The sequence below is a fragment of the Camelus ferus genome, chromosome 29 (assembly GCF_009834535.1).
Source record: "Camelus ferus isolate YT-003-E chromosome 29, BCGSAC_Cfer_1.0, whole genome shotgun sequence".
Taxonomy (NCBI): domain Eukaryota; kingdom Metazoa; phylum Chordata; class Mammalia; order Artiodactyla; family Camelidae; genus Camelus; species Camelus ferus.
This window is the reverse complement of record NC_045724.1, coordinates 22513838-22540951: the sequence shown is the minus strand read 5'-3', so window position 1 is coordinate 22540951 and position 27114 is coordinate 22513838. Positions and strand designations below refer to the sequence as shown.

At 39.7% G+C, this 27114-nt stretch overlaps 1 protein-coding gene across 1 annotated transcript in view; it reads left to right on the top strand.

Annotated features, from left to right (window-relative positions):
- Positions 1-21511, top strand: part of RAB2A (RAB2A, member RAS oncogene family) — a 62688-nt gene extending 41177 nt beyond the window's left edge. Inside the window, exons 6-8 of the mRNA XM_032470116.1 lie at positions 2191-2302; positions 18153-18221; positions 20187-21511. Coding sequence (XP_032326007.1) covers positions 2191-2302; positions 18153-18221; positions 20187-20282 — 277 coding nt within the window. The 3' untranslated portion in view covers positions 20283-21511. The remainder of the gene's footprint in view (positions 1-2190; positions 2303-18152; positions 18222-20186) is intronic.
- The last annotated feature ends 5603 nt before the right edge of the window (positions 21512-27114 follow it).

The window sequence follows — 27114 nt, the reverse complement described above, 5'->3', positions numbered from 1 at the left end:
AGATAATAGGTGTCAAGGCTAGGTAGAAGTACGTGGGTATTATATTGTCCTCCATCCTTCTTTGTATGCCTATTTTATAACAGTAAAGTTTAAAATTTTTTACATGGCATGTCCTTACAGTTCTCTCTTGTAGTATTTTACATCAAACTATCTTTCCAACATTTCAGATTTTTCAGAGTGTTTTTTCCAGCACTCACACCACCAAGTGAATTGCTTAGGTGGCATTTTATAAATAGTAAAATATTTCTAAAGTATAACAACTTGGAAGGTTTTAAAATAGTCACCAGAGTCACTCACAGAAGTTTCAGTTACGGAAATGACAGTGACTGATAATGAGCTGCTTATAAGTTAACTGTGTGAACATGATTGACAGCTTATCCAGTCAGCCCCTTGGAAAGAGGGCAATTCCTGGTGACTTTCATCAAGTTGAAACATTGACATTACTTAGTTTTGGGTGAATGAGACTTCAACGTCTTTTTTTTTGTATTAGCCCTGATTTATGCAACTTAGATTTGCATAAAATACTACCATTCTGTACTGTGCACTCAGCAAAAGTAACATTGAAAAAGATGGCAAAAAGATACTGGAAAATGACCCATGAAATAGTAAGTGAAAAAAAAAATACAATGAATAGTAGCTATGAGTGTATTATAGTAGGAAAGAGGCAGACTGTGACAGAAGAGCAGTGCAGAGATACATGCACACTTCACCGCAGTCCCTGCCTCGGCCTGGGCTGCTCTCACCAAACTTGTGAATGGTGGTATGTCCACTTGACAAGCTACGGTCATGAGTGTATGTAAAACAGTCACTTTCAGGTAGAAGAACATAACTGATTTTACGTATTATGTGTGTGCTTGCATAACACTTCCATGAAATAGTGGGTGATTTACTCTGATGTTTTCTAATTCTTTTTTTTTTTCTTTTTTAAATCTTTTTATAGCCTACTAAAGTGTTTTTACAATTCACTGTGTCATGGCTCAGTTTGAAAAATAGTACTTCGGAAAACTTTGGGCACATGTGCACAAAAAAAAGTATAAAATTACATAATAACATTATTTATAATAATGAAAAATTGTAAATAACTATGTCAGATGGAGAATTTAAAATGTGTTGGCTTCATCTGATAGAATGTAATACAGCAGTCAAAAATTAAGAAACTAGATCTATATATATTATGAAAATCAATCTGAAAAACATAATGTTGACCAAAATTAACAAGCTGTTGTCTGGCTATAAACATGAGTATAAACAAAATCATGCACAAGAACAGCAAACACAGAATAGTGGTTACCTCTGAGGTAAGAAGGAAGAGAAAGAAGGAGATAAGGAGCTGACAGGCACACAGGAGGTGTTTCAACTCTAACTATTGATTTTATTTCTCAACAGAAAAGAAATCTGATAAAATATTACATGTCATATAAAATAAAACGTCAAAGTAATATGTGTCAAGGCTAGATGGAAGCACATGGGTAGTATTCTCCATTCTTTTCTGGGCACTTAAATTTATAGTAGTTAAAGTTTAATTTTTTTCTAACAGTAAAACACTTAAAGGAGACTGCTGCTTTTTTACCCCTATCTTGACTAATGCAATTCCAGTATGATAAAAATGAATGCCATACTTTGTCCAGAATTTCTAGCTTAGACTTTTGTTTCTCTCTCTCTTTTTCCACTATCAATTTAACTGGGAATTAAACTAAATGGATTAATCATCTAATTAATGTTTCTATAGTACTTTGAATTTTATTAAGCAATTTCCTATAGCTTCTGAGAATTGTGCGACTTGTTTTAATCACAGTCATAGAAACCCAGTCAGTCTGGCTGAAGGAGGAGGATAGCAGGCTGGTCTTGCTCTCTCAACTTACTATGTTGAGTAAGACAGTTTCCTTCTTTGGAAACCCACTTCAAAGGTAGGGTTTGGGGGGTGCTACATGTTACCTTTTGGTTTCTCCAGTTTTAGCATTCTAGGACTCTAACTTAGAATATTTCTTTAGTTGGATTGTTAGTTCTTTGAAACTAAGCAGTGTGCACTTTGACCCTCATAATACTCAGAATAATGCAGTTGATGATTGCATGTTAAAAAATTAATTGAAAGAATGATCAGCTCAACTTTGAATCTTATGGTACGTTTTGCAGATGCCTCCAGTTGTACTAGGTTAGTTGGTAACTTGGCCCTTTCTTTCCCCTGTTTAGTGATTTAGAATCTAGAAGAGAAGTAAAAAAAGAAGAAGGTGAAGCATTTGCTCGAGAACATGGGCTTATTTTCATGGAAACTTCAGCTAAGACTGCTTCTAATGTAGAAGAGGTAAATAAAAGGTCTTTTTAAATGTTTATCCTTTTACTTAATAGAAATTTTTTATATACGTTAATATTCATTTGTTGACACATCTCCCACCAGCTTTTTAGTCACTGATAGTCTTTGAGTGTCATAAAGTAGGAAAATTTCTTCCCTTTGAAATGCCTTGTGACATTTACCTTACCTCAGGCTCTATAATGAGCCTTGTCTTGAAGCCAGAATGCTTTAACACGCCTTTGTATATACTTTCCGTAAAATCTTTTTTATGTTGCTTAAGAGGGAAAAAAAGAACACTAATGAAATTTGGGAAATGTTTCAAGACACTAAACATTTGTAGCTATTTGTATCCATTCCTGCTTAAATAGGGAAAATATTACATTATTGCTATGTAGCATATAAAGCGTGGGAATTCTGCCATCTTTAATAAATATAATTTGTAGTATCTCAATTATTTCCATTAATCAGCCTGAACTGTGGAAGTTTTCTGAACACATTGTGTTCTTTTATTCTTTATGTAGTGGATATGGTATTTATTTACTATACATACAGAAGTAGATGGTTAATCCTCTCTAAATGTATTACTACACTCTGTTTTATAAAAAAGCAGAAATGAGGCTAAGAAAATATGTAGTTTGCCCAGAGTTTTGCTGGAATTTCCACCTTTTGGGTAAGAATCTTAAGAGCAGCTACAGAAAGGGATTCTAGAAGACAGATGATTGGAGAATCTCTTGTTCAAAGATAGCAGAGGACGGGGTCTTAGGCCGCAGGTAGCACTGTGCCTTCAACATAGTAGATAGTGAGTGAATGTTTATGAACGGTAATACTTGGGGTGTTTCTAATTAACGGTTGAACCCAGAAATTGACTGTAGTCATTCAGTAGCGTTTGTGTTTCGCTGAAGAATTCTTTTTTAGCTAAAATCTTACACTTACCTATATCCTTGATGAGGTGCTCTGTGATTGTCCTTAATGCTTTTCCTACAGGCTCCAACTAATGCTTTACCTGTTGTTGCCAATAATTACAACTTGATAACATACAAGAATAATGCTTTGCTTTACATAGCAACTGCAGAAATCCATCCTGTCCCTCTGCTTAACTTAAAGGAGACATCTAAAGCTGCCTGTTTCAGTGAGGCACTCCTTAATAGAGGTATGGATTTGAAACCATAAGGACCAACATGTGGGGCTTTCAAGACATCTGAAACATGTCCTTATTATCAGTTAACAGTGGATTTTCTCGTTGATTTTGAGAACCATAAAGCCAAAAATGTCTGCATTTTATGAAAGAACTATACTATGAAATCAAATGACAAGGCATCAACAACTGGAAAGTGATCTTAGATTTCTCTTCTGACTCTAATGCTTTTGTGTTCATTTTTCTCATTTTTAACAAGTAACAGGTATTTACTTGTAAGCAGCAAATTACCATTGTCATTTGGCTGAACAGTTAAATGAAATATATTTCATTAATGTTTTGGCAACACTTACTACTGAAATTCTGTATCTGTGGTTAATAATAAAAATGTTTAAATTTGATCTGGTCGGGAGTTTCTCATACTCGAGAAAATAGCAGTTTACTTAATCATGTAAATTAATTTACCTCTTGGAAGCCAAAGATATCAAGAAATAATCTTTTTAGATTCCATTTTTAAAGGACTCATAGATAAGCATTACATAGTATAATCATCTGAGATTTTACCTAAAAGCTAAAAATATTTCATGATAAAAGTATTTTAAGATGGTTGAAGCCCTTTCTGTGATCCAAAAAGGGTGAAATCAACCTGAATCTTTTTGCATAACTCAGAAACTGATTGAATATGAAAAAAACAGAGGGCCCCTGCATCTCGGAAGGTGGAGTAGACTCACTTTCTCGTACTCCCCGTGCTAAGTACAGCTGAAGCGCGGAGCACCGCGCGTGGACAGTTAGAAGGCGACGACTCTGAAAGGCCGAGGAAAGACCAGCCAGTTGGAGACCTGGAGACCTGAGGACTGACACGGCTGTGACTTCCCTTGGCTTTCTTTTTGCCTCATATACCTCAGACTGAGTATTAGAGAAACTGGCAATCCAGAAAGGCCAGGTATAGGGGGGAAAATGCCTACTCTCTCACCAGAGGGCTGGGAAAGCAGCCTCACAAAACAGAAAAGTTATTTAAAAAAAAAAAAACTACAGCCAAATATCAAAGAAAAAATTATGTTGCTGTTTCCACCATCACCTGGCTGTAATGAGGTTTTCCTATGCTCCTCATTTCTCTGGGAGTGGTGTCAGAGGAAGCCAGCTGAAGCATATGCTTAAATAAGATCCAGAGTCTCATGACACAGTATCCAGAATGTCCAGGTTTCAGTAGAAAATCACCATACCTAGAAGTGGGAAGATCTCAAACTGAATGGGGAAAAAAAATCAATATATGCCAACAGCAGGATGACAGAGATGTTAAAATTATCTGACAAAGATTTTTTTTAGGCAACCATCATAAAAATGCCTCAGCAAACAATTTTAGGAGCATGCTTGAAACATGAAAAATAGACTCAGCAAAAGAACTACAAGATAAAAAGAAGAACAAGATAGAAATTTTAGAACTGATGAGTGTAACAACAAATTTAGAACAATGGTTGGAATCAACAGCAGAATGAAGGGGACAGAGGGAAGAAACAGTGAATTGGATGGTAGAACAGTAGGAACTACTCAGCCTCCACTACAGAAAGTTGAGTAGGGGAGAAAGGCGAGCAGTGCCTCAGGAATCCGGGGGGCTGTAGCAGAAGCTCTGACATATTGTCAGAGTCCTAGAAGGAGAGAAGAAAGAAGATAACTCTGAAAAAGTACTCAAAGAAGTAATGACTGAAAACTTGCCAGAAGTGACAGAAGATTCAAACCTACAGATTCAAGAACCTGAGCCAACTCCAAACAGGGTAAACCTAAAAAGATCCACACCAGGACAAACTTATGTCCATAGTCAAATCTCTGAAAGTTGAAGACAAAGAAAAAATCTTGAAAGCAATTCCTTACCTTGTCGATTCATATGACAGCAGGTTTCTCATCAGAAGCCATGGAGGTCAGAAGGAAATAGCACATCTTCTTAAGAGGTGGAAAAAAAAAAACTTCAAATTCACAATGCTAGAACCAACAAAAAGATCCAGGAATGAGCGGAAATCAGGGCATTTTCAGATGAAAGAAAAGCAAGAATTTCTCAGTAGATCTACCGAAAGAGAATGGGTAAAGAAATGATCTAGCACAATTATCTAACAGAAATGAGATGATGAAAGAATCTTGGAAGAAGGAGCACCAGTAATCAAAAGTATGAATAATTACGATCGACTTTTTTCTTACAACTTTTAAGTCTTATAGATTACATTTGGCAGTTGAAGCAACGTGGTTCTCAGTGTGTGTATAGGAAGTACCATAAAACCATGGCGGAGAAAGGGAGCCAGCAAAGGAGGTCAGGTTCCCACACTTCACCTGATTTGGTAAAATGACAACACTAACAGACTGTGATACTCAGAGCAGCTACTAAAAAACGTACAAAGAGGCACACTAAAAACAATAGATACATCAATGTAGAATTCTAAACATTGTTCAGTTAACCCTCAGAAAGACAGAAAAAAGAAAACTGAGTTCAAGGGGGAGGTTATAGCTCAAGTCGTAGAGCGTGTGCTTAGCATGCACGAGGTCCTGGATTCCATCCCCAGTGCTCCCTCCAATTACCTACCCCCCCCCAAAAAAATAATAAAAATAAATGAATAAAATTTTAAAATAAATTTTTAAAAAGCTGAGTTCATTCATGACCTCTATGCATGTCAGACTTTAAAACAATTAAGTACATCATTAAGTGAAGAGCATTTGTATGACAGTACACGTTTATCCATTAGTTTACTTTTTACATCCCCTGTATTAAAGCATTTTGGTGGGCTCACAGTACAGTAAGATTGATGGAGCTGCTATTTTAAATCAGTTTAAACAGTGTCACCATCCCCCACACGTGCACCATCTGGCTTTAGAAGTTCCCACCATTTTGATGATCTTATTTTATTATGTGCCCTGTTTTTAAAGCAAATTCCAGAAATATTTTACCTATAAGAATTTTAACAGCAGTAATTTAATAAAGTATGTCCATCGTACCATTATTATACCTAACAAATTTACCACTAATTCCTTAGTAATATCTGATACCAAGTCTGAATAGCATCTTTTTTTTTTTTTACTTCATTTGGCAATTAATGTTGGAAAACAGGTACTTAGTTTCTTTCTTTGGGGTCAGAGAAGACTAACAAAAGGTGTTCTTTCCCCTTTGACAAAGAAGAGGGAGGAGGGAGAACTGAGCCAGCAGCTATCAGACGTCCACCCGGCCGCGGGCACTCAGCACCAGTTCCTGTGGCAGGACAGCTGAGAACTGTGCAGCTCGTAAAATTACAGTGTATTCTGTCTGGGATTTAAGCAAGAGTTCGCCTGCTAGCATTAGATCCAGAGGAGAATTGTGATGAAAACAAGGGGGAAGTACATTAATTTTACAGGGTCCTTAGATTCTTGGTCACTTAGACTTGGGATTGGAGGAAATAGTAATCCATTTCAGAGAACTTTGCGTACCCTTTGTTTTTGCTTTCTAAGGACTTGGACTGGCCTGGTTGCGTTATCCTCCATGGGAGAGGCAGTTTAGCACAGTGGGTAGAAACTCTAGCAGCGGGCTCAGACAGGAATTTATCCTCAGCTTGCTGCCTGAATTTGGAGAGCTGAGCGTGTGAGGAGTTGAAAAAGTAAGGCAGGTGTCCTAGTGACGCGCCCTGGTCACCTGGTGAGAGCTGTGGTTCGCGTTTGGGCAGCTCTCAGAACGGCAGTGTCCTCTTTTGGTGTAATCTATCAGAATTACACGGTTCCTAGCCAATTCTTGGCTCTCGTGTGCAGAGAAGAAGTTAGGGAACTCTAGTATTGAGGGCAAAACTTTCTTAAAAGCCATTTTTTAATATAAATTATTTAAAGATAATTATGTTAAAAGATAGAATGATTTATACCAATGCCAGTGTCCTGAACATGGACTGTCTGACTAAGGGTTCTTTTTAGAAATTTAAAACTATGTGAGTATTCACTAAGATTAACCCTATCTGGTGCATTGATGACTCCTTTCAGTTTAAAACTTCACCTGTTCCCTTTTCCTGCTGTGCTGTAGTCTCTTTTTATATTTTAACCAAGATCTAGTTACTATAATGCAAGTTGAGACCATGAAGTTTAACTCCTAGAAGAGATTGGACAATTTGTAGCATAAGGTAACGCCATTTTTCCAGCATTAGTTGAGTTGTTGCTGGAAGTAGGTTTCCTGTTCATCTGTGGGTGTACTGATTACTCAGCATCATGATTTCACCCGTGAAGGATCTCTTGAGGGGAAGAAGGTCAAAGAGGTGTTAGAGAAAAATGCACAGGATAGCTCTCCACAAAAAAGAATTCCCTAGTCCAAAATGTCAGTAACACTGAGCTAGAATAATAGGATGCAATTAAAATCTATAAAGTGAGGCACCAACATCTCGGCATAATACATGGATGCTCTTTATTTAGTGGTAGGTAAGATGGTGTATGCTTTGATCTTTAAAATGTTTCATTTCAGTGACAACCTAGGGGAGAGAGTGAAGCCTGGAAAATCTTGATACGAAGGGGCATCACTTCTGTTTTATGGGCAATCTCTGACCTGTATGTTCTGCAGTGAGTGTCCTCAGCTGTTTTCAGCATCTTCCTGGTGGTGCTGACACCGGTGCTCTGCTTGCAGCGTCTTGGACTTTGTATCCCCTTTCCCTGCAGCCTCTGACCTGCCAGCTGGGCTGCTTTTACCAGCGTTTATGGTGCTGATCTTTACCTGGGGTCTTAAAAAATGGCACCCAGGACTATGCTTCCAATTTTTTTCCAAATTATTTTCTAAAGAGCATAGAAATGAAATGATACCCTAGTTTGCCTACACTAGGTATTGCTTACAAAAGTAGAATTTCTGAGATAAGATCTACTGTCTGATAGATGGGTATCATTTTACACTTATAAAATCACTTATAAGATGAATACACACAGATGTGTATATACACAAAGAAATATTTATTATATATATACAGACACAGAAAGCTTTCTCAATATAAAACCTCTCTATTAGCAAACTCCTGCAGTACACAAGTGTTGTGTTTAAGATACTTGTTTCCAAACTGTAAATTATAATTTCCAAGTTACAGGTTATAATAAGGGAATTCATCTCTCCTGTGGAGTGGATTTTCATCAGTTTTATACAACTTAGGACGGCTCCAAACGTGCAGTTACCATTTTTCTTTTTTGTTATTCACCGAAGACATACACCCTTAAATGTGGTAGTGGAAGTACACCCCAGAATTTATCTCCTAAACGTCAGCAAGATCAGAAAGCCAATTTCAACCACAACACTCTTGTCTATATGGTATTCCCACAGTAATAGGAGACCAGAGCTCATGCTTTACATCCTCAATTCCCATTCCTGATTGTTAAACTTAATGTTTGGATGCTGTGCACATACATTTGAGTGCATAGCATACGGGGCGAGGGGGGAGAACCTTACTTGTCTGTCATTTAGTTAAGTGAATGCACAGAGCATTTATAGGGTCATCACATTTTATATTAAGAGAATGAAGTTTAGGCTCTTTTATTTCTGGGCTGACAAAAAAGAAAAAAAGATGATTTTGACCTCCCATTTTACTGAAGATTTTACCAATAAGGAAGGAAGAGCCAACCATGTGACGAGCAGTAAATATTTTTGAATTATTCGTTTGACTTCCATTTTCACCTGAGACTTGAAGGTTATAGAGGACCTCAAGCTATCATGCCTGCCTGGGAGCTGCCCTCCCCCCCCCCCCACTAGCTACACCCCTCCTCAGCTGCCACCCTCTGGCAGTTCATTCCAGAACCACACCTTTGTTCAGTGTCCTACTGTGCAGCGTTCTTGGAAGATGTGACCTCTCAGGGCTGTCCTGTGACACACTGAGGGGTTGGTATGAAGAGTATGAGATGCTCTGGCCGATGGACTCTGGCGATCTCGGTGGTCATGGGTGATGTCAGCATTGAGAAGGTGTCTTAGAAGTGCAGAATTTCTTTCAGAAGTATTTTCACATGATTAAAACTTGCCAGGTACCTGAAAGAATAATGCTGCTGTATACTTGTATGGCACGTTGTCAGAGTTCTTTCACCTACGTTAGCCCCGTTTTCCAGAGAGGACTCGAACCAGGTGCTCCGGGTTCCCCTTTCTGCCTGCTACACGGTGGAGCATGGCAGTGCTGAAGACCAGCCTCCCCTCCTTTGAGGAGCATGAATTAAAACGATCACTTCTGCATAGGGTTGTGTGGTCAAACGAGCTTAGAAGGAGCTGAATCTATACCTCGCTTTTAGAAAACCAGAATTCACAATAGTATATTAGTGTCTGAAAACCCACTGTTGAGAAACTTGTTGGCTTTTATTTAGCCCAGAGGTTTCCGAGTGTGATTTAGCCATCCCTCCCCCCGCCCAAAGAAATACTTTATCATGACCCCTGTATGTTTGTCTAACCTTCATCCTTATTTTTCACATTGGCTCAACATTGGGACAGAATTCCTTGAAAACAGACTATCTTTTCATCTCTGCCTCCCCAACACCCAGCATGGTTTCTCCCACACACAGTAGATAAATGTTTGGATGGTTAAGTATTTACTTAATTGTTTTAACCTTGCCCCTCTCCCTGCAGTCTCCAATCAGCTTATGCTGTGTTCCCACTTGTTAACTTGCAGGTGGAATTCTGTCCTGAACATTCTTGTCCCTAAGCATTCTAAAACCTACGAGATTTTTGAAAATGCAGGTGATGAACAGTTGGCTTCTCCTTTGTGTGGGTGTTCCCTCTAGTAGCTGCCTGGGGTCTTTGTGATTTGGAAGGGTGTTTTCAGGCCCAGGAATAACTGTGGCAAAGATTACAGCAGGCTAGCGAAGGTACTTTCTGAAAGCCAGAGGCCAACTTTTTAAAGATGTCAAAATACTCCAGAAGTGATATAGTTACCTCTATAAGTCCTTCCCTGTTTTCCTCTGTGTATTTTCCCTCTGAATTAAAATTTTGTTTTCTCAGAGTTGCCAAAACTTACAGTGTTATATTCCCTCTAGGACCTGAAGGCGATTGTGGTGTGAATGATGGTTAAACATGTTGTTGTCAAACAGCTGCCACATTGTCACATATCCCTCTCACTCCCTTAGCCACTTGATGGGTGATGTTTCCCTGTATTCATCAGTCTTACTTAAAATTAAGATTGGGAATTTATGTAAAATCTGGAAAACATAGAAACGTCAAAAATTTTGAGGCTAAAGTTTAGTAGTTAAAACTGTCTTAAACTATTGAACAGTCAGAGCTGGGAATTCCTGGCTTAGCTGCTGAAGTACTAAAGATACCAAGATAATAGCTAATAAAAACACGGCCAAGATTGCAGCCATGTGCAAGCCATCTAACCTGGCAGGATGGCTGGATTTCTATGACTGGGGGAGGTGGGGAGGGACATGACGATAAGACTTTAGTAACTAAGAAGAGCAGTTCCTGTCCCGGTACTGGGAAATCTATAGACTGACTTTGCACTGAGGCAATGTCTTCTTTGCCTTGGGCTGTGTCGAAAGTGGTGGAACAGGTGTTTCTGTACAGCTGGAATGTGGCTGTAAACTGAAGGCTTTGTTGTCCCCTTAACCCTGTGCTCGGTGTCCTGGGTACCACAGGACTTTTCACTGGAAATCTGACCTGACCACATCAGGCTTCCAGCATCCCTTGAGGGGAGCTTAGTGTAAGAAATATTTACTACTCTCTTCCACAGATTGGAAGGCTTTGCCGACTGGCGTCAGCTTTGCCACCTCTTGTTTGGCCGTCACCCTAGGGAATTTCAGGAATGATCCAAACCAAAGTCAACTTTGAAAATTACATCCATTTTCTGTGCTTCTAAACCAGAATAGCTCACCATTTCTGAAGAAAATCGTGCTGTTAGGTGCCTTTCATGCCCTTACAGGGTCCCACAGCTGTGTAGGTCACCAGCCACCAAGACTTTCGTCAGCATTAGAATCCCGTGTGTCTAAAATAGACTCTTCATTCTCTCCTTCAAACCTGATTTTCTTCCTTTTTCATTTATCTCCGTTCATGGTATATCCTTCCATCTCAATCACTTAAGCCAGAAATGAAATCATCTTTAAACACCTTACCGTTCTTACCTTATTCTTTCCCAAGTCCTGTTCATTTCTCCAAAGTAGTTATCAAGTTAGATCTTTGCTTTCTATTCTGATTGCCACTGTTCTGATTTGTCAGGCCTTCATTTCTTACCTCGATTATTCTAAACTCCTTGCTGGCCTTCCTGTTGCCAACTTTGCCTCTTGTAATTCATCCTCTGAGCCACCCTCTGGTTTTTGTCCCCCACCTGCGTCCTACCTTTCAAGGGTTCCTTGATGCCTTGTGGGCCACCTCTTTACGCTCATCTCACATGGCTGTCTGTCCCCTGCTTCCACTGTGACTGAACTTAAACTCTGCCTCTCCACCCAGAATGCCCATCCTCCTCTTAATTTTCCTAATAAATGAGAGGGAGCCTACTTACCTCCGAGCCTTCATCCACAGGGCTTTCTCTCTTGACAGGTTTTCACCAGCAGACATTGTCATGCCATGTTACCCTTCTAAACAACTATTGTGGAAGTTTTTGTATGGTGTTCGAACTCTGGATTTACATCTGTCCTATACTACCGTGTGCTTGAGGTTAGAGATACTCATTTACCCGAGTATATAACTGAATATGTGTATTCAGTGCCTGGTACAAATCAGGTACACAGTAAAAGCTCATTGAATGGAAAGACTGAAGTACTAAGGAATTAAATGTATCTGTGTTATCTCTGCTAGAAAGAGGAAGAGGAAATTCTTAAATATTGTAATCCCCAAACCTTTCTAACCTAATAGTTCGGGGTTCTCTCTCTGCTTTATTTCCCTGGTGAAATTGGTCAGGATTTGTTTAAGCCATCTCCTTTCCTTAATAAGCATTCACATGTAGTGTTAATTTTTGTAAAGGGAAGGAAGAACACAGGATGCAACACATATTTTGTACTTCCAGAAATAATGCTAGCAATCCAAAGTAACTTCTAGGGAGAAAGAAGCTTTTTAAAGGATATGAAAAGTGTGTGCTTTTAATGTTCAGTTTTAACGGCAGCATAAGCAAAATAAATACAAATTCCTTTGAGCTGTGTTAAAGAGAAGCTCCTGATAAAGAGAAAATAAATGTGGCCAGAAAATTAATCCTATGAATCCTGCTTCTGCTGCATTTGTGCAGGGTCTTGGGTGAGTCATTTCCGCTTTCGCAGCTCAGTGCTTGTTAGTAAAATGAGGGTTACTGTACATGAGTAGATTTAGCAGTGGCCCTCTTTCTTCTAATGAAACACAGGAGACTGAATGAAAGACAGAAGAGCAGAGCAGCTCTGCTCTGGAGTAAGGATGTCAGGGAACCTGAGGGAAAGAGAAGGCGACGGTTCTGCCTCCTTCCTGCCCCATCCCCAGAAGTGGCCCCTGCGGGACGTCTGGGAGGGAACTGGAAAGCTGAGGCCCCTCCCCCTGCAGCTAAATCAGAGAGAATCCAGCCATTTTTAGTCACAGAGTTTGAAGAAGCTTTGCATTTAAAATCATCTCCAGTTCTAATCTGATGTTCTTTTTACAAGGCTTTCCTATCTCTGCATAATATCCAAGTCTCACCTCCGTATGTTTTCTTCTTTAGGGCTCCCTGTACACATTAATATGTTGCTAATTTGATGTTTAGTTTTATTTAATCATGATACTGTAGTTCACTGAGGAGTGCTTCTCCTGCTGTCCCCACACCGTTGCCCTCAGACAGAACTCGGGGTTGGGAGAGCTGGCGTGCGTTGGGTTCTTGCTATGAGCCGAGCACTGTTGTCAGTGCTGTCCCTTCATCCTCCCCCAAGTCTGAGGCAGGCATCGTCATTACCTTCATTGTACAGAGAGGTTAAGCATCAATCGGGTCCAGAGCAACACAGACAGAGGTGGCACGGGGCTTGGACCCTGGACAGCGTGGTTCAGAGACCCACATTAGCCATTCTGCTAATAAACTTACAGGTGCAACTTTAACCCACAAAATGTTTTCTCACTTTTTACACATATTTTGAATTTCTCTTCAGAAATAATGAAAACCTATGTAAATCGTTTAGCATAATGACTGGCCCATAGTAAGTACTTAGTAAATGCTAGTTATACAAGCATTGGCAGATGCACACCTATAATGTGCGTAGCATTGATTCGCAACTGAGAAGAAAATTAAATGGCATTCTAGTTCTGTGTTCCGCAGTTCTCAGAGAGAACTGAAGAATTGCTTATTTTACAGGATACTTTATTCTTTAGCATCTATTCAAGATGTTTAAATGAAACTAAGACACTGATTTATTTTGATTCTTACCAACAGAGGCTGTGATTTTTATCTTGCCACCAGGTGGCAGCATGTTACACAAGGAAATAATCTAAATGTTACTCTGTTGTAGACAATTTATTTTCAGTACTGTGCCCTAAAAACTGTTAAACCACAATAAAAATAAAATATGATTCCATGTTCCCCTTTGCCTCTATTCTCTCACTGGATGTGAAGGCGCTCATAGCATACTGTCCACAGCCTCTGGCTAGCCCCGCCTCTGTCTTGCCCTGCACACACTTCCTCTGTCAGTGCAGAGTTGATTTTTTCCTGCATCCTCAACTGCACATTAAGCCCTCGTGCTTAGTTCTCTGAACTAAATTGTTTTAGGTCAGCAGCAGTAGGAACTACATTCTCCTCTTTCCTGTCTTCCTTGGTACCCAGAGAAGTGCCGAGTCTGTGGGAACTATTTAATAGATGCCCTTGGGGAAAGGACAAGTGATAGGGAGGATACAGACCCGCTGTGTCTCTGCTGAATATTTATTTGAATTACAGCACATTTATAGTTCTTTGTGATTGTGTTTATTTTAATTTGTGGTATAGAAGTCCCTGAAAACTTAAGTTTAGGTATTATCAGAACCATTCAGATAACTACTGCCAAGGGTTAAAAGATTAGTGTCTGAGGTGGAAGGCAGTTAATGGCTAATGAAGGTAAAGGACTGAACATGGCAATTAATCAAAGTAGGGCAGAGGGGGAGCTAATGGAAAAACGGAGAGAGAGTCAGGCTTCGGGCCCTGGCGTGGAGCGCTGTGTGGGAAGGCAGGAGGCTCGCCAAGTTAAGTTGGCTGCAAGGAAATTTGTGTGTACTTCCTAGTCATGGGTCTGCCTCGACTGTTTTACAGGGCTAGTGATGAATTCCTTTCACATCACTTTGTCAGCAGTTATTTTTTCCTATTCTAAAACCTATTTATTAATATTCAGATTTAACTATATTTCAAACGTGGTATAGAGATGAATATAATGTTTGTAATTCTGACTTCTGTGACAAAACCTGCAATGATCTTTAGGATGTCATGTTTTAAGAGCATTTCATTCATTAACCAGTGCTAAAAATTTTCTCTCGTTGATGGATGCCATCATCTTGCTTCATTTTTTTGATAGTAAGGAAATAATTATTCCAGATAATTTAATTGTTAAAAATCTTACCCCGGTAAATGTCAAAACTTCTAAGAATAATGACAGCATTTCAAAACTGTATTTCATATTACTTAGTTAAACAGCAAGTCCCGAGCCTCTCTCTCCTTGATGACTTGAACCATCGTCGCCAACACACGCGCTCTTCCGGCAGGAGCTGTGAGCTGTCCGCAGCTGTTCCGGCTCCTCGCGGCCTCTTCCCCTGACCTGCACACGCTTGTTCCCGGCCTCTCACACGGGCACACCCTCACACATGCTCCTTCCCTTTCTCCTTCCCCCTCCTTCTCATGATTTGCTTCTGTAGCCTGGGGAATAGAAAAAGTAAAACTAGTTAAAATGATGTCTAAAATTAGAAGGAATTTCAATTTAAGACTGTCCTATTAAAGCATGAGCTTTAGTGTAAAGGTTTTGTAATATCCATTTAGTTAGCTTATTGTTGCTAATTTTTTCTTTTTTTTTTTCCTGTGTTCTAGAGGTATTTCAGAATGTTACATCTCTACCTTGAAAAACATATATGGAGATTGACTTTAAGTGACTGTAGTGAAATGAGCAATTAAAGAAAATTCTAGCCAGTTATTGTAACAGATATGTATCTCTTGTCTTTCTGAGTTTCTGAAATGCTTTGCAGCCTTAGTGGACAGTTACTGTCTGTGACACCTAAGGCTCTTATCTTTGAAGTTTCATTTGATCTCTTAATAAGCCTGAATGGTATTTGGTTAATGTTTATTGTATTAGGGAACTCAACAATTTCAGTCCGTAGCCACATACTTTTAAAACAGGTCTCCTACTGTCTACATTTGTCACACATTAGGTTTTAAACTCTGAGGAGTTAAATTGATCATTAAAATTGATCATTAATTAATCACTTAGTAATATATATTAAATACTAATTTTTGATATGATGTAGATAAAACAATTCATTTATATAGTATCTTCTCTATAATATGCTCAGAGGAATGGAAAATATTTTATTCCACTGTCGTTAGTATGTAATCAGAGAGTTGGATGACAGGTAGATGTAGCATTGTCTGAAGACTATTTCACTGAGATGATGGGAATTATAAAAGAAAAGATGACTGTTTGTTATGTTTAATTGTAATGGAGTTAATTGCAGGTCTTTCAGGTATAAAATACATCTTAAGTCCATTGGGTACAACTATTCTTAAAGGTGCTTAATAAAGTATTAAGTACTATTTAGGAAATAAAATTAGTAGTGAATTGGAAATTTTAACATAAATAAAAATACAGCCTTAAGCCAGTTTTAAAGTGATTCATCAGCAGATTAGCAAGAAATCAATGTATTTATATCCATTGGCATATTTAATAATGACTTTTGTAATATAAATGTTTGTTTATATGAAGTTATAACTCATTTGTGGGACCCTGTAGTTCTGTGTAATGTTCCAGTGAAATATACACATGTGGGCGCCCCTACAGTAGGAGTTCAACCCTGTGAATTTATGAATCTGTTGACTTCAATATTTAGTTAGCCTGGTTTCTCGGGCCATTGCTGTAATTGACATGTTATTAGAAATAGAGTTTAGTTTTTCCTTATTTATAAGGATAACCTCAATTTTGAGGAATGTGAATCAACTCATAGTTGGCTGGAAGCCAGTTTCTCCTTTGCTTTAACTGCAGCACACACGCATGGAAAGCGCACTTGCTTCCTGAGTGCCTTGTGAATCTGCAGTGATTAATTCTTCTCATTATTTTGCTGCAAATTCTCATGACCCTCTCAGATGATTCGATCAGCCACTTAGAGTCTATGCATATTCATATCTCTGTGCTCCTGCCGCAGCCGCTCACGTCTCCTTCACTGACTGGTGTGTTCTTGGTGCAGTAATTGAGCTGCAGTAGATTGATTACTCTGGGGAGCTGTAAGGCCTTTAAAGGTGAAAACATATCAGTCCTGTTAATGAGGAAACAAAAGCTCTGGTGGCAAGTTCAGCAGTCAAATGCGTCCCATGTAGAATAGACGAAAGGTACGATGCGTTCCTCTCCGTGAACCCTGTTTACTTTTTCAGTTTTGAATTAAGTCTGTATTAGTGGTAGTGGAGAACAGCCTTGTCTTACGAATTTTCACAGAAGGCTGATCGAATATAACATTAATACTATCATCTGTGATCTCTCAGATCCGATAGTTTGGAACATGAGTTTATATACACCTTTTGTAGCATTGGCAATATTTGGTGAAAATATCTTAATATCTTACATAAATATAGAATGCTTATGGATCAGCTTTGATTCTTAGAGGCTTAATTTGGTTACAGTGCTTTAACACTTATTTTTTTGTCAGTTTAGTGTGCTATATGGGAAAAGGGTGGGACTCCATTCAACATGGCGTAGAAGTTGAGCTGCCTTTATCTCTTTATCATAAACATCCTTCGATTCTTTCCCTCTTAAACTGTATGTTAAGTAGTACATTGTCTGGCAAAAGGGAACCTGTGTGGAACAGTGGCCTCCAAAAGTAAGCTAATTTCAACATGGACATTTATGCGGCTTATCTAGTTGACATGTTTTTCTCGTGTGTGCTGTTCTTATGTTATGGTCCATCCCCCTCTTCTCCCATCATGAATTTTTCTTTTGAGATATAAATCACATACCATAAAATTCACTCTTTTTTAGAGTGTAATTCAGTAGGGTTTAGTTGCAACTACCACCACTGTCTTCCAGAACATTTTCATCACCTCAAAAAGAAACCCCATACTCATTAGCAGTCACTCTCCTCCAGAACGCTCCCCTAACCACTGGCAACCAGTAATCTTTTTCTCTCTAAGCATTGGCCTCTTCTAGACATTTCATGTAAATGGAATCGCACTTCATGTGGTCCTTCCTGCGTGGCTTAGATGACTTAGCATGATGCTTTCAGGGCACAGCCACACTGTCGCATGAGTCAGCTCTTCACTCATCAGTTGATGAACATCTGTGTTGTTTCTACTTCGGGGCTATTGCTGCTAACAGTGTTAGTGAACCTTCCCACACATCCTCGCTTCACTACTGGTACGATATTAGCTGGTGGGGTTTCTTAGATGCTGTTTATCAGGTAGAGGAAGTTCCCTTCTAGTCCCACTTTGTTGAGTGTTTTTTTCATGATCAGTTGGTTGGTGAATTTTGTCAGATGCTTTTTCTGCATCTATTAAAATGATCATGTGGTTTTTGTCCTTTATTATATTAACATGGTGTTACATTGGTTGATTTTCTTATGTTGAGCATTGTAATGTTTTATAGAGCTTTTTATATGTTTTTTACTGTGTGGTTTTAAATAATTTGAACCAATTTCTCTATCTTATATTTCAGGCATTTATTAATACAGCAAAAGAAATTTATGAAAAAATCCAAGAAGGAGTCTTTGACATTAATAATGAGGTATATACATATAAATATTATTGGCTAATGTTAATTTAGAATTGAACTTGGATTAAAAATTCCTAAAATGGATCTATGATGTCAGTTAGCACATTATTTTATAGTCATCTAATGGAAGGTTTGTTGTATGTTGTATAATAGTTAAATGTTTATGTTCTAGTAGAACATAACTTTATGTTTGAAAACAGATTGAAGTGACTGACCCTATCCATTTATTGCAAGCAGTGCAAAATAATATAAATCCTCCAAAGAGAAAAGAAAATCCACACATCCATCTGGTGTCATCTGCTTCGGGGAATCATTTTCTAGTGTGTAGATGCGTGTGCGATGTTGCTAATGCAGGATGCGTGCTCTGCTGTCTAGTACGGGGGAGGGAAGTGCCCGATTTGGAAACCACTCCCTCTACAGCAGAGCGTGTTTCCAGAGACAAAATTAATATACGTAATTGGCAGTTGGCACTAGCTGTTTTGTTTGTTTTTGTGGGTTTAGGGGGTTTTTCTGTTTTTTGTTTTTTTGTAAAGTTATTCTGAGCCAGTTTTGATCAACGTGATTAGGATAAAATGTAAAGCTCTGAAGTAAATAATTCAGTGTTTACCAAAAGCCATCATTTTGACCTAAATTCCCACTATGCATTTATCCTTATTTATTTCAGAATTTTTATGTGGATACGGCATGTTATTTACTTTCACATGAATATTTTTGCGATTCTGTATTAAGACTTTTTGCTTCCAAGAAAAGAACCCTTTCTCCTCCCGCAGGTACACCAAGCAAGGCATCGTGTTAGGACGTCACCGTGTGTGTGTCTCTTGGCCCGCACAAAAGCAGCTCGCCATTATTTGCCTCCATTTTCTTTGCTAAAACAAACAAGAGTTTGCTTAAGTTTTCCAAAAAGTACTTGATTGTCTCATTTCTTTTAATTTGTAGTAATACAGTTTCTAACCCGTATCTTCTAGACAGTAGGTCTGGAGTTAATTTAAAGGGAGCACTGTTCAGAGCCTAATGCCGTAGACTGACCAGCAGCCGGGCCGCGGTGCGGGGGCGCTGCGCGTCCCTCCGCGCTCCCGCAGTCGCCGGCCGCGTCGCCGTGCCGTCGGGAGCCGGCGGCCGTGCGGTTTGCTTGGCCTGATGCCAAGTCTGACTCCTTGATTCCTCCAGAAGTCGCTACCAGCCCAGAGGGGGCAAAACCAATGAGCCATAGGGCATGCTTTTTATTAAAGAGGAGTCAAAAGAGCGAAAAGAAACCACATCAGCTGCTGTCAATACTGAGCTAGTGCCAGAAGCCCCAAGGCTACTCCTGTTGCAGAACAACTGCCAAGCACTATAAATCTGAGATTTACTGTGACGTAAAGTTTCCTTAAGAGCTTAATTTCTGAAGCTACTGTATTACTTTTCTCCAAGTGTTGTATTTTTAGGTAAAATCCACTTGAGGGAGTGAGGGTTAAGACAGAAGTGTGAGTTTGATGAATGAAAGAACTGCTCTGTGTGTGGGTTCTTGGCAGGCTGCCACGTCTTTGGGGATCATAGAAATTATTGATGACACAGAACACTCGTGTGCCCGTAGCCTGTGCAGCCGACGCAGCGCGGCGCGGAGGCGCCGCCGGGGGCAGGGCTGCTCGCCGTCCGCAGCCGCGTAGGCTCCGCGCGCTTCTCCCCTGTAAAGATCACGCTGTAAACAGTCTCTCCGTGGTGAGAACCCCCTTCGACGCAGCTCTGCAGCCTCTGCTGGCCCAGCACCTGGGATGACAGGAGTTACTGTCAGGAGCACTTCCACAGTGTTATTTTAAAAGGAAGGCGCCTCCCCTGAGAGATGTTGCTTTAATTATTGAAAATACGTGCTTTGTGTATTGTGTTTTTTTAGTCATTTGACAAAATTGTGCCATTAAGAAACTAAAGGATTTCATAAATATAAACTATTCTCTCTGGTTGGATCCAGTTACATTTTTTATCCTCTTCTCTTTGTTGCAGGCAAATGGCATTAAAATTGGCCCCCAGCATGCTGCTACTAACGCCACACACGCGGGCAGTCAGGGAGGACAGCAGGCCGGGGGCGGCTGCTGTTGAGTCTGTACTGCCTCGCGGCCCACGTGGGGCTCCCCACTCACCCCTCCCCCTCCCCTCCCGCTCAGCTGAGACATGAAACTGTTCGAAATGGCTTTATGTCACAGAAGACTTTAATCCTTCAAATTCTTGTATAACTTTGAATAAATGGTTAATGTTCACTTAAAAAGACAGATTTTGAAGATTGTATTCATATCTATTTGCATTTGATTTCTAGGTCAATTGATGTGATTATTTTTGTTAAATGTTGTCGTGTGCCCCTACCTACAAACTGAATTGTATTAAACACTACAAAGTCATCCTGAGTATTTTAAATCAGTTTGTGTAGTTAGGTTTCCCCACACCTGTGGTTACCTAATGTTTAATATTAGAGAACTGTCCTCAAAAGTTTGTCAGTTTTCAAGGCTATAGGGAAAACAGAAGGACTCTTTTAATTCTGTATTTATCGTTTCCTTTCTGTATATATAGTTTAATAACCTGCTTGGGTGTCATTTGCCAAGCTTGAATTCTTTAATGCATTTGCATAAATTCTCCACCGTTTAGAGCTTAAAGCTACAGAAGCATTGTTAGGAATTGCTTGGACACTGAATTTTCAACTTTTTGACATTGTTAACAAGCATGTTCATCTTTTCTTGTCACCAGTCCAAGAAAAATACGCTTAATGTACATTACTAGAGGCTGTGTACGTGTTAACCTGTTTTAACGCCAAAAGTTTGCTCTTTGTCCACAGTTTCTTTAAGACCTCTTCAGAAAAGGATTTGTTTGCCTTAATGAGTACTGTTGGGTCAAAACCCAGTGAAATGAGTGAGATGGGCGGACGCAGGAACTCCCTCCACCTGAGCGACTCCAGGAAGCATGGATGTCCACATTTAGATGACACATTATGAGGACTTTAATCTTTCCTTAAACACAATAATGTTTTCTTTTTCTTTTATTCACATGATTTCTAAGTATATTTTTCATGCAGGACAGTTTTTCAACCTTGATGTACAGTGACTGTGTAAACTTTTTTCTTTCAGTGGCAACCTATGATCTTTACAATATGGTAAGCACCTTGTCTGTTTGGAAGGGGATATGACGATAAATATTCTACCAGATGGAAAATCCTGTTAAAAGTAGAAAAGCATTAGTAATTTACTCAGTGTGGTGGTTTTATCCTTTTTTTTCTTTCTCTCCCTTGGTCTATAATGAAATTGTTATAGCAGTGCAAAATAAAATCCTATGTATAAAAGTGTTCTTTTTTTTTATTGTGACCACATCATTTTTTAAGAATGTATTTGTTTAGTCCATCAACAGCTTTTACATGTAGTTGGCATATATTTTTTAAAGGGTCAGAATGTTTAACATTATCCTTTTAAAATTTTTTGCTAGAATGTGATACAAAGCTTTTTTATAATATTGAAATTCTTTTTGTTATTGATTATGTAAGCATGTTATTTTCCACTTTTCAGCCAGCACAAAAGTGCTTAAGCTCTAAGAAAGCCTTATAAAGAAGTTCTAAGTAGGAAGCTAACTGGTTTTAATTCACTCGCTGACTTCATCTTTCTACCCGTCTTTCCTGAAAATTCAGCAATACTCTGCCAAAGCTTTGACATCACTCCTGCGGGCAGTCACCTAATGCTGTCTTAGTTTTTTGCTTTCACTGGCTCCTAGAGGGCAAAGGGAAAGGTGAAAGGAGATTGAGTTTCTTGAGTATTTTTATTATAAACTTTTTTTCCCTTTAAGTGGTTTATCAAACTCCCTGACCTTACCTTCAGTCTCATTAGTGGTGAGTGGAAGACATTAAGACATCCAGGACTTGTTCTGCTCTGTACCTGGAAGGAGGTGATTCTTTGGGAACTTGTTATTTTTTAACTGTTACTGACTTTTCCAGAAACGTAGGGTATTTCTTTTCCATACTGACGACTCTAATTCTTTTATAAATCAAGTGATTTATAAAAGGGAAAAGAGAAGGGAAAGCAGTGTAGAAACAAACAACAGCGAAGCGGCACGTGTATTTTAATGCCCTCCAAAAAGCTGGCGCCCTCAAACACAGCTCCCGCACAGCAGCCCGCACCTGCCTGGGGCTCGGGCAGGCGGTGGCAGCTTCCCTGGCGCTCCCCCCCGTGCCCTCTGCAGGCCCCGTCTGCCACTGGGGGCACCGTGATGGACCCTTGGCGTCAGCTGACGGCAGCATTACTGCCTGGTTTCCGCTCTGCTGCAGTGGTATCCCTGTCACAGGTGGTGCGGTGGCACCTGTAGCTGGACCTTTACTGCAGCAGTTGAGTCCTTACATGGTCTTTGATCAGTTTTTGTAGCACCTGTGGACACATATTAAGAGCTAGACAGCCACTAAAAAAATAAACACAACTTTTAATGTCTCAACATGAAACTTTCCAAAGTTGTAATCCATAAAGACAGGGTTATACTTTGCCTTCTAAATTTAACACACCTGAGTTGAGAGCAGGTTTTGAAAGAGCAGTGTATAATTAGACAATCCAAGTGGTATGTGGGAGCGGAACTGGGTCTTCATAAACAGTTTGTTTTTAATTTTAAAATAGCCTGTTAATAGGAAAATAGTCCCCATTTATTTTTTAATAGTCAAGAGGGTAAGAATGTAAATGATGCCACAGTGTATCTGATCACTCTAAAAATGATTTGTGTCTGGCTTCGGAACACATTAAACATTTATTCTCATAGGTGGTGAAGCCCCGTCTAAGCTCAGTACCAAGATTGGCAGCATGAGGTTTGACCGTGTGGGCTAAAAAGTAATACAAAAAGAAAACATCATAATGCAGAAAGGTAGCCCTGTTCCATAATAACCAACTGACTACACAACCAACATCATATCTGCAGTTCTTGAAGTTTACACGTACTTTGGTGTTCAAATGAAAATAGAATTTAACCCCGTAAATAGAGAATCTTGCATTGCGTTAGTATATACTAGATTATAGTACTTTACTTGGCTGAAGTCATGATGGGAAACTTGAAAGTGCCAACATGTATATTCAGTGTTCGTTGGCTTTAGAAAAATCCTAAGGCCAACTCTTAAAAACTGAAAGACAAAGGATCAAAAACCTGATAGAAAAAAAAAATTGAAGAAGATAACTCACCAAAAAGAAGATATAAAAGTGTTCCTGAAATATATTTTAAAATTCAAACAATTAGAGAAATGCAAATTTAAACTGAAATACGTTTCTCACCTGTGAGTTTGGAAGAAGGTCAATAAAAGAAGGACAACACATTCTGTTGCTGAAATGCTCTCATATGTGGCTGGCGGAAGAGCCGGCTGATACGACCTTTCTGGAGAGGAACTAGGCAATACGTAATAAAACCGGGATATACTTACCCTGTTGACCCATCATTTCCACCGCTAGGAAAATACCCTGATGGTACCCGTCAACAGTACAAGAGCACATACACACAAGGTTGCTCACTGCAGCATTGATAGTAATTGCAAGTAATTGAAAATGACCTAAACGTCTATATACAGGAGAGTGGTTCAGTAAGCTGGTACGTCACATGGTGTAGTCCTACACAACTGTAAAAAGTATGAGGAAGAGCTCTGTGAACTGATGTCGTGATTTCCAGGAAGTATTAAGTGAGAAAAGCAAAATGCAAGCATGTCTACAGTTTACAATCCTTTGCTTAATAAGGAAGCAGTAGGAGAAAATATACATGTATTTGCTCATCTGTGCAAAAGAAACACAAGAAGAATAAACTAGAAATTAATGAGACTGGTTACCTGCAGAGAGTAGGTGAATACGAGAGCAGAGTAAGGAGGATTGGGGTTGGGGTATTTGGCATGAGTGACGCCTCTCAATGTACACCTTTAACTCTGATTCAAAACTACAATGATGTTTCACATACTCTGAAAATAAAATCAACCATGATGTGCCAGGAACTTGAAATACAAACTAATGACTGAACCTACCTGTATTACAAATAAGTGACATTACCCCACTGAAGAGGGTAGGAAAGAAAGCCATACAACCAGCAACTTTGGGAAACAGGATTTTAAGTGTAAACTTTAAGGCTAAAGGCAAAATGAACCATACGCCAATATTACACTCTGGTTAATAAGGGATATAGGTTAGCGATTCTAAAAGTATTTCCACATACTAAGACTGAGCGAATGGATATATTGTTAATAGTGAAAAATCCACAGTGAAAGCAAAGGTTTTCATTCTTGAAAGAGGACTTGACAAGTACAATTGGGAAAGGCCAGAACGAACCCTGTGGTGTTGGGTTGGAATTGGAGATGTCAGGAACTCAGTTTTTATACGTACAGAATTGTAGATATACAGATAGTTGTGTGTGTGAATAAACATGTTTTCTAGCTTTGTCTGCTGAGAGGAACTAAAGGCAAAGCCACGCCAGTAGCAATGAGCCCAGCCAGTGCCCAGGTATTGGTTTCTAAATACCATTTCCTTAGAAAGGGAACTAGAGCTCCTTGGAGAAGTGGTTGATTCCAGGGCTGAGTCAGGGGTATTAAGAAATGAGCCAGCAGTGAGGGTCTAGCTCAAGTGGTAGAGCACATGCTTAGCATGCATGAGGTCCTGGGTTCAATCTCCAGCAACTCCATTAAAAAAATTAATATATAAACAAACCTAATTACCTCCCCTTTCCTGCCCCTGAAAACAATGAGCCTGGAACATCTTGTGATACCAAAAAAATAAGGAAGTGCTCATAAAATGAGGGGGGGGGCAGCATGTCAAAGGACACAGGAACCAACTTGTTGCTTTTCGATGGCCAAATCTGGCACAATTTGAAAAAAACAGCTAATTGTAATGGATTATAAACAATGGCATAAATAACTAAAATATAAATGAAGGCATAAATGGAGGGGAAGGGGCAGACTTTTCTTATAGCAGAACACCAATTTTAGAGAAGTCATAATGTAAGCAGAAACTCATCAAAGAACAAACAATTGTTGAAGCTGGGAATCATTAATGAATCCTGAATGTGGTGGGCAAAAGCATGACAAGCAAGATGCATTCACAGTCTCAGTAGACCACAAGATACAATTACAGAAGGAAAAACACTAACTTGATGGTTAACTTGACAACACCTTCATCAAGTGGTCAGTAAGACACGAGGATGGCAGGTACTGATGGGTGGGATGCCCTGAGCCGGGCACAGTTCTGTGGGATTCCTGCCCAAAATGTATAACCTCAGCCTACTCATTGAGAAACCTGGGGCAAACTCAAATTGGGGAAAATCCTATGAAGTGGCCAGTACTCTTCAAATATATCAAGGTCATGAATGATCAAGAAGAAGGGACAGTCAGAGACTGGAGAAGACAGACATGACAGCTAAATGCAATGTGGGATGCTGGATGGATCCTGGAGGAGGGGTTTGGTGAAGGAGGAGGGGCATGCAGGGGCCTCTCTGCCATAGCAGCATTCTGTTTCCTGACCGGAGTGGGCGTTACATGAAGTTTACTTTACAGTTCTTTAAACTGTGCCAATGTGTTTTCTGCACTTCCTTGTAAGTTAGATTTCATCTCCATCAAACAAAAATGCTGCCTCATGAGTTGTCCTCAAAACTTACACATACGAAGTTTACCTTATCCCCTTGTTATGTGTTGAATTGTGCCCCCACCCCCAGAAAATATATATGCTGAAGTTCTAACCCCTAGCACTTCAGAATTTGTCTTTATTTGGAAATAGGATGGTTACAGATGTAATTAGTTAAGATGAAGTCATCCTGGAGCAGGGCTGGTGTCCTTATTAGAAGACAGCCACGTGAAGACACACGGGGAGAAGGCAAGTCTCAAACCAAGGAACGCCAAAGATCGTAAGCCGGCCACGGAGGAAGGAGTCCCCTACGGGTTTCAGAGGGATTACAGCCCTACTGACATCTTGACTTCAGGCTTCTAGCCTCCAGAACTGTGAGACAATGCATCTCTGTGGTTTAAACCACCCAGCCTGCCACACTTTGTCAGAGCAGCCCTGGCGAACTGCCCAACATTGTATAACAACCCTTGGTTTTCACCCTTAAAGGGCACATTAGTTGCATAAACACTGCACCCATCATCTAATGGCTGGTCCCATGGGATAGACTCATGGTCCTTTCCGATAGTAAGTTTCTGTAGGACAGGTCCCAGGAATAGGTAGCTTTGTGACCACAGCCCCTTGACAGAATCTCCTGGGATTACAGTCCTTAACAAACGTTCTTACAAGGCTAACCGCAAAGAGAACGTTGAATTTCAGTACTTTGACATGAATCACCACCTGCTTGAGGGAAAGTTATAAAATGAAGGGCAAGTAATTGTCCCGGCCACTTCCCAAGTCCTGCACGGGCACACGTGGTAAGACACAGCGGAGGGTCAATGCTGCAGCCAGTTTCCACGTTCATGCAAAAGTGAATTCTGTGCAGCGGCACCTCCCGGGGACTGGAGTGTGGCTATTTTAATGCAAAATTCATTGTCAAACACACGGCTGCAGTGGACTTCTCCCCAGTGATGCTCTCACCCTCCAGCTAGTCATCTCACTCCTCTGTACCTAGTGAGCAATATTCAAATGATCAAAAGTGATTTCAGTATCTCAAATTCAAAACACAGTCCCCCTTGGTCAGCTTGCACCCTTTTTAATTTGTTCTTACTCGTTACTTTCACAACAGGAAGGACGTCATTGCTGAATTTGTGTTGTATCTCCAATTCCATTGTCAGCAGCATAATCATCATAAGATCACAGTTGTACACATTTGACGTCTGCTTCATTTTTAAACCAAGTTCGGGACTTAAGTAACATTAAAAATCATATCATTAATGTCATATCAGGAAAGCCCTGGGCTGTATCTATGATTTTTCATGAAATCTCAATGTACAAATGTTTCAAATTCTGAATACCAT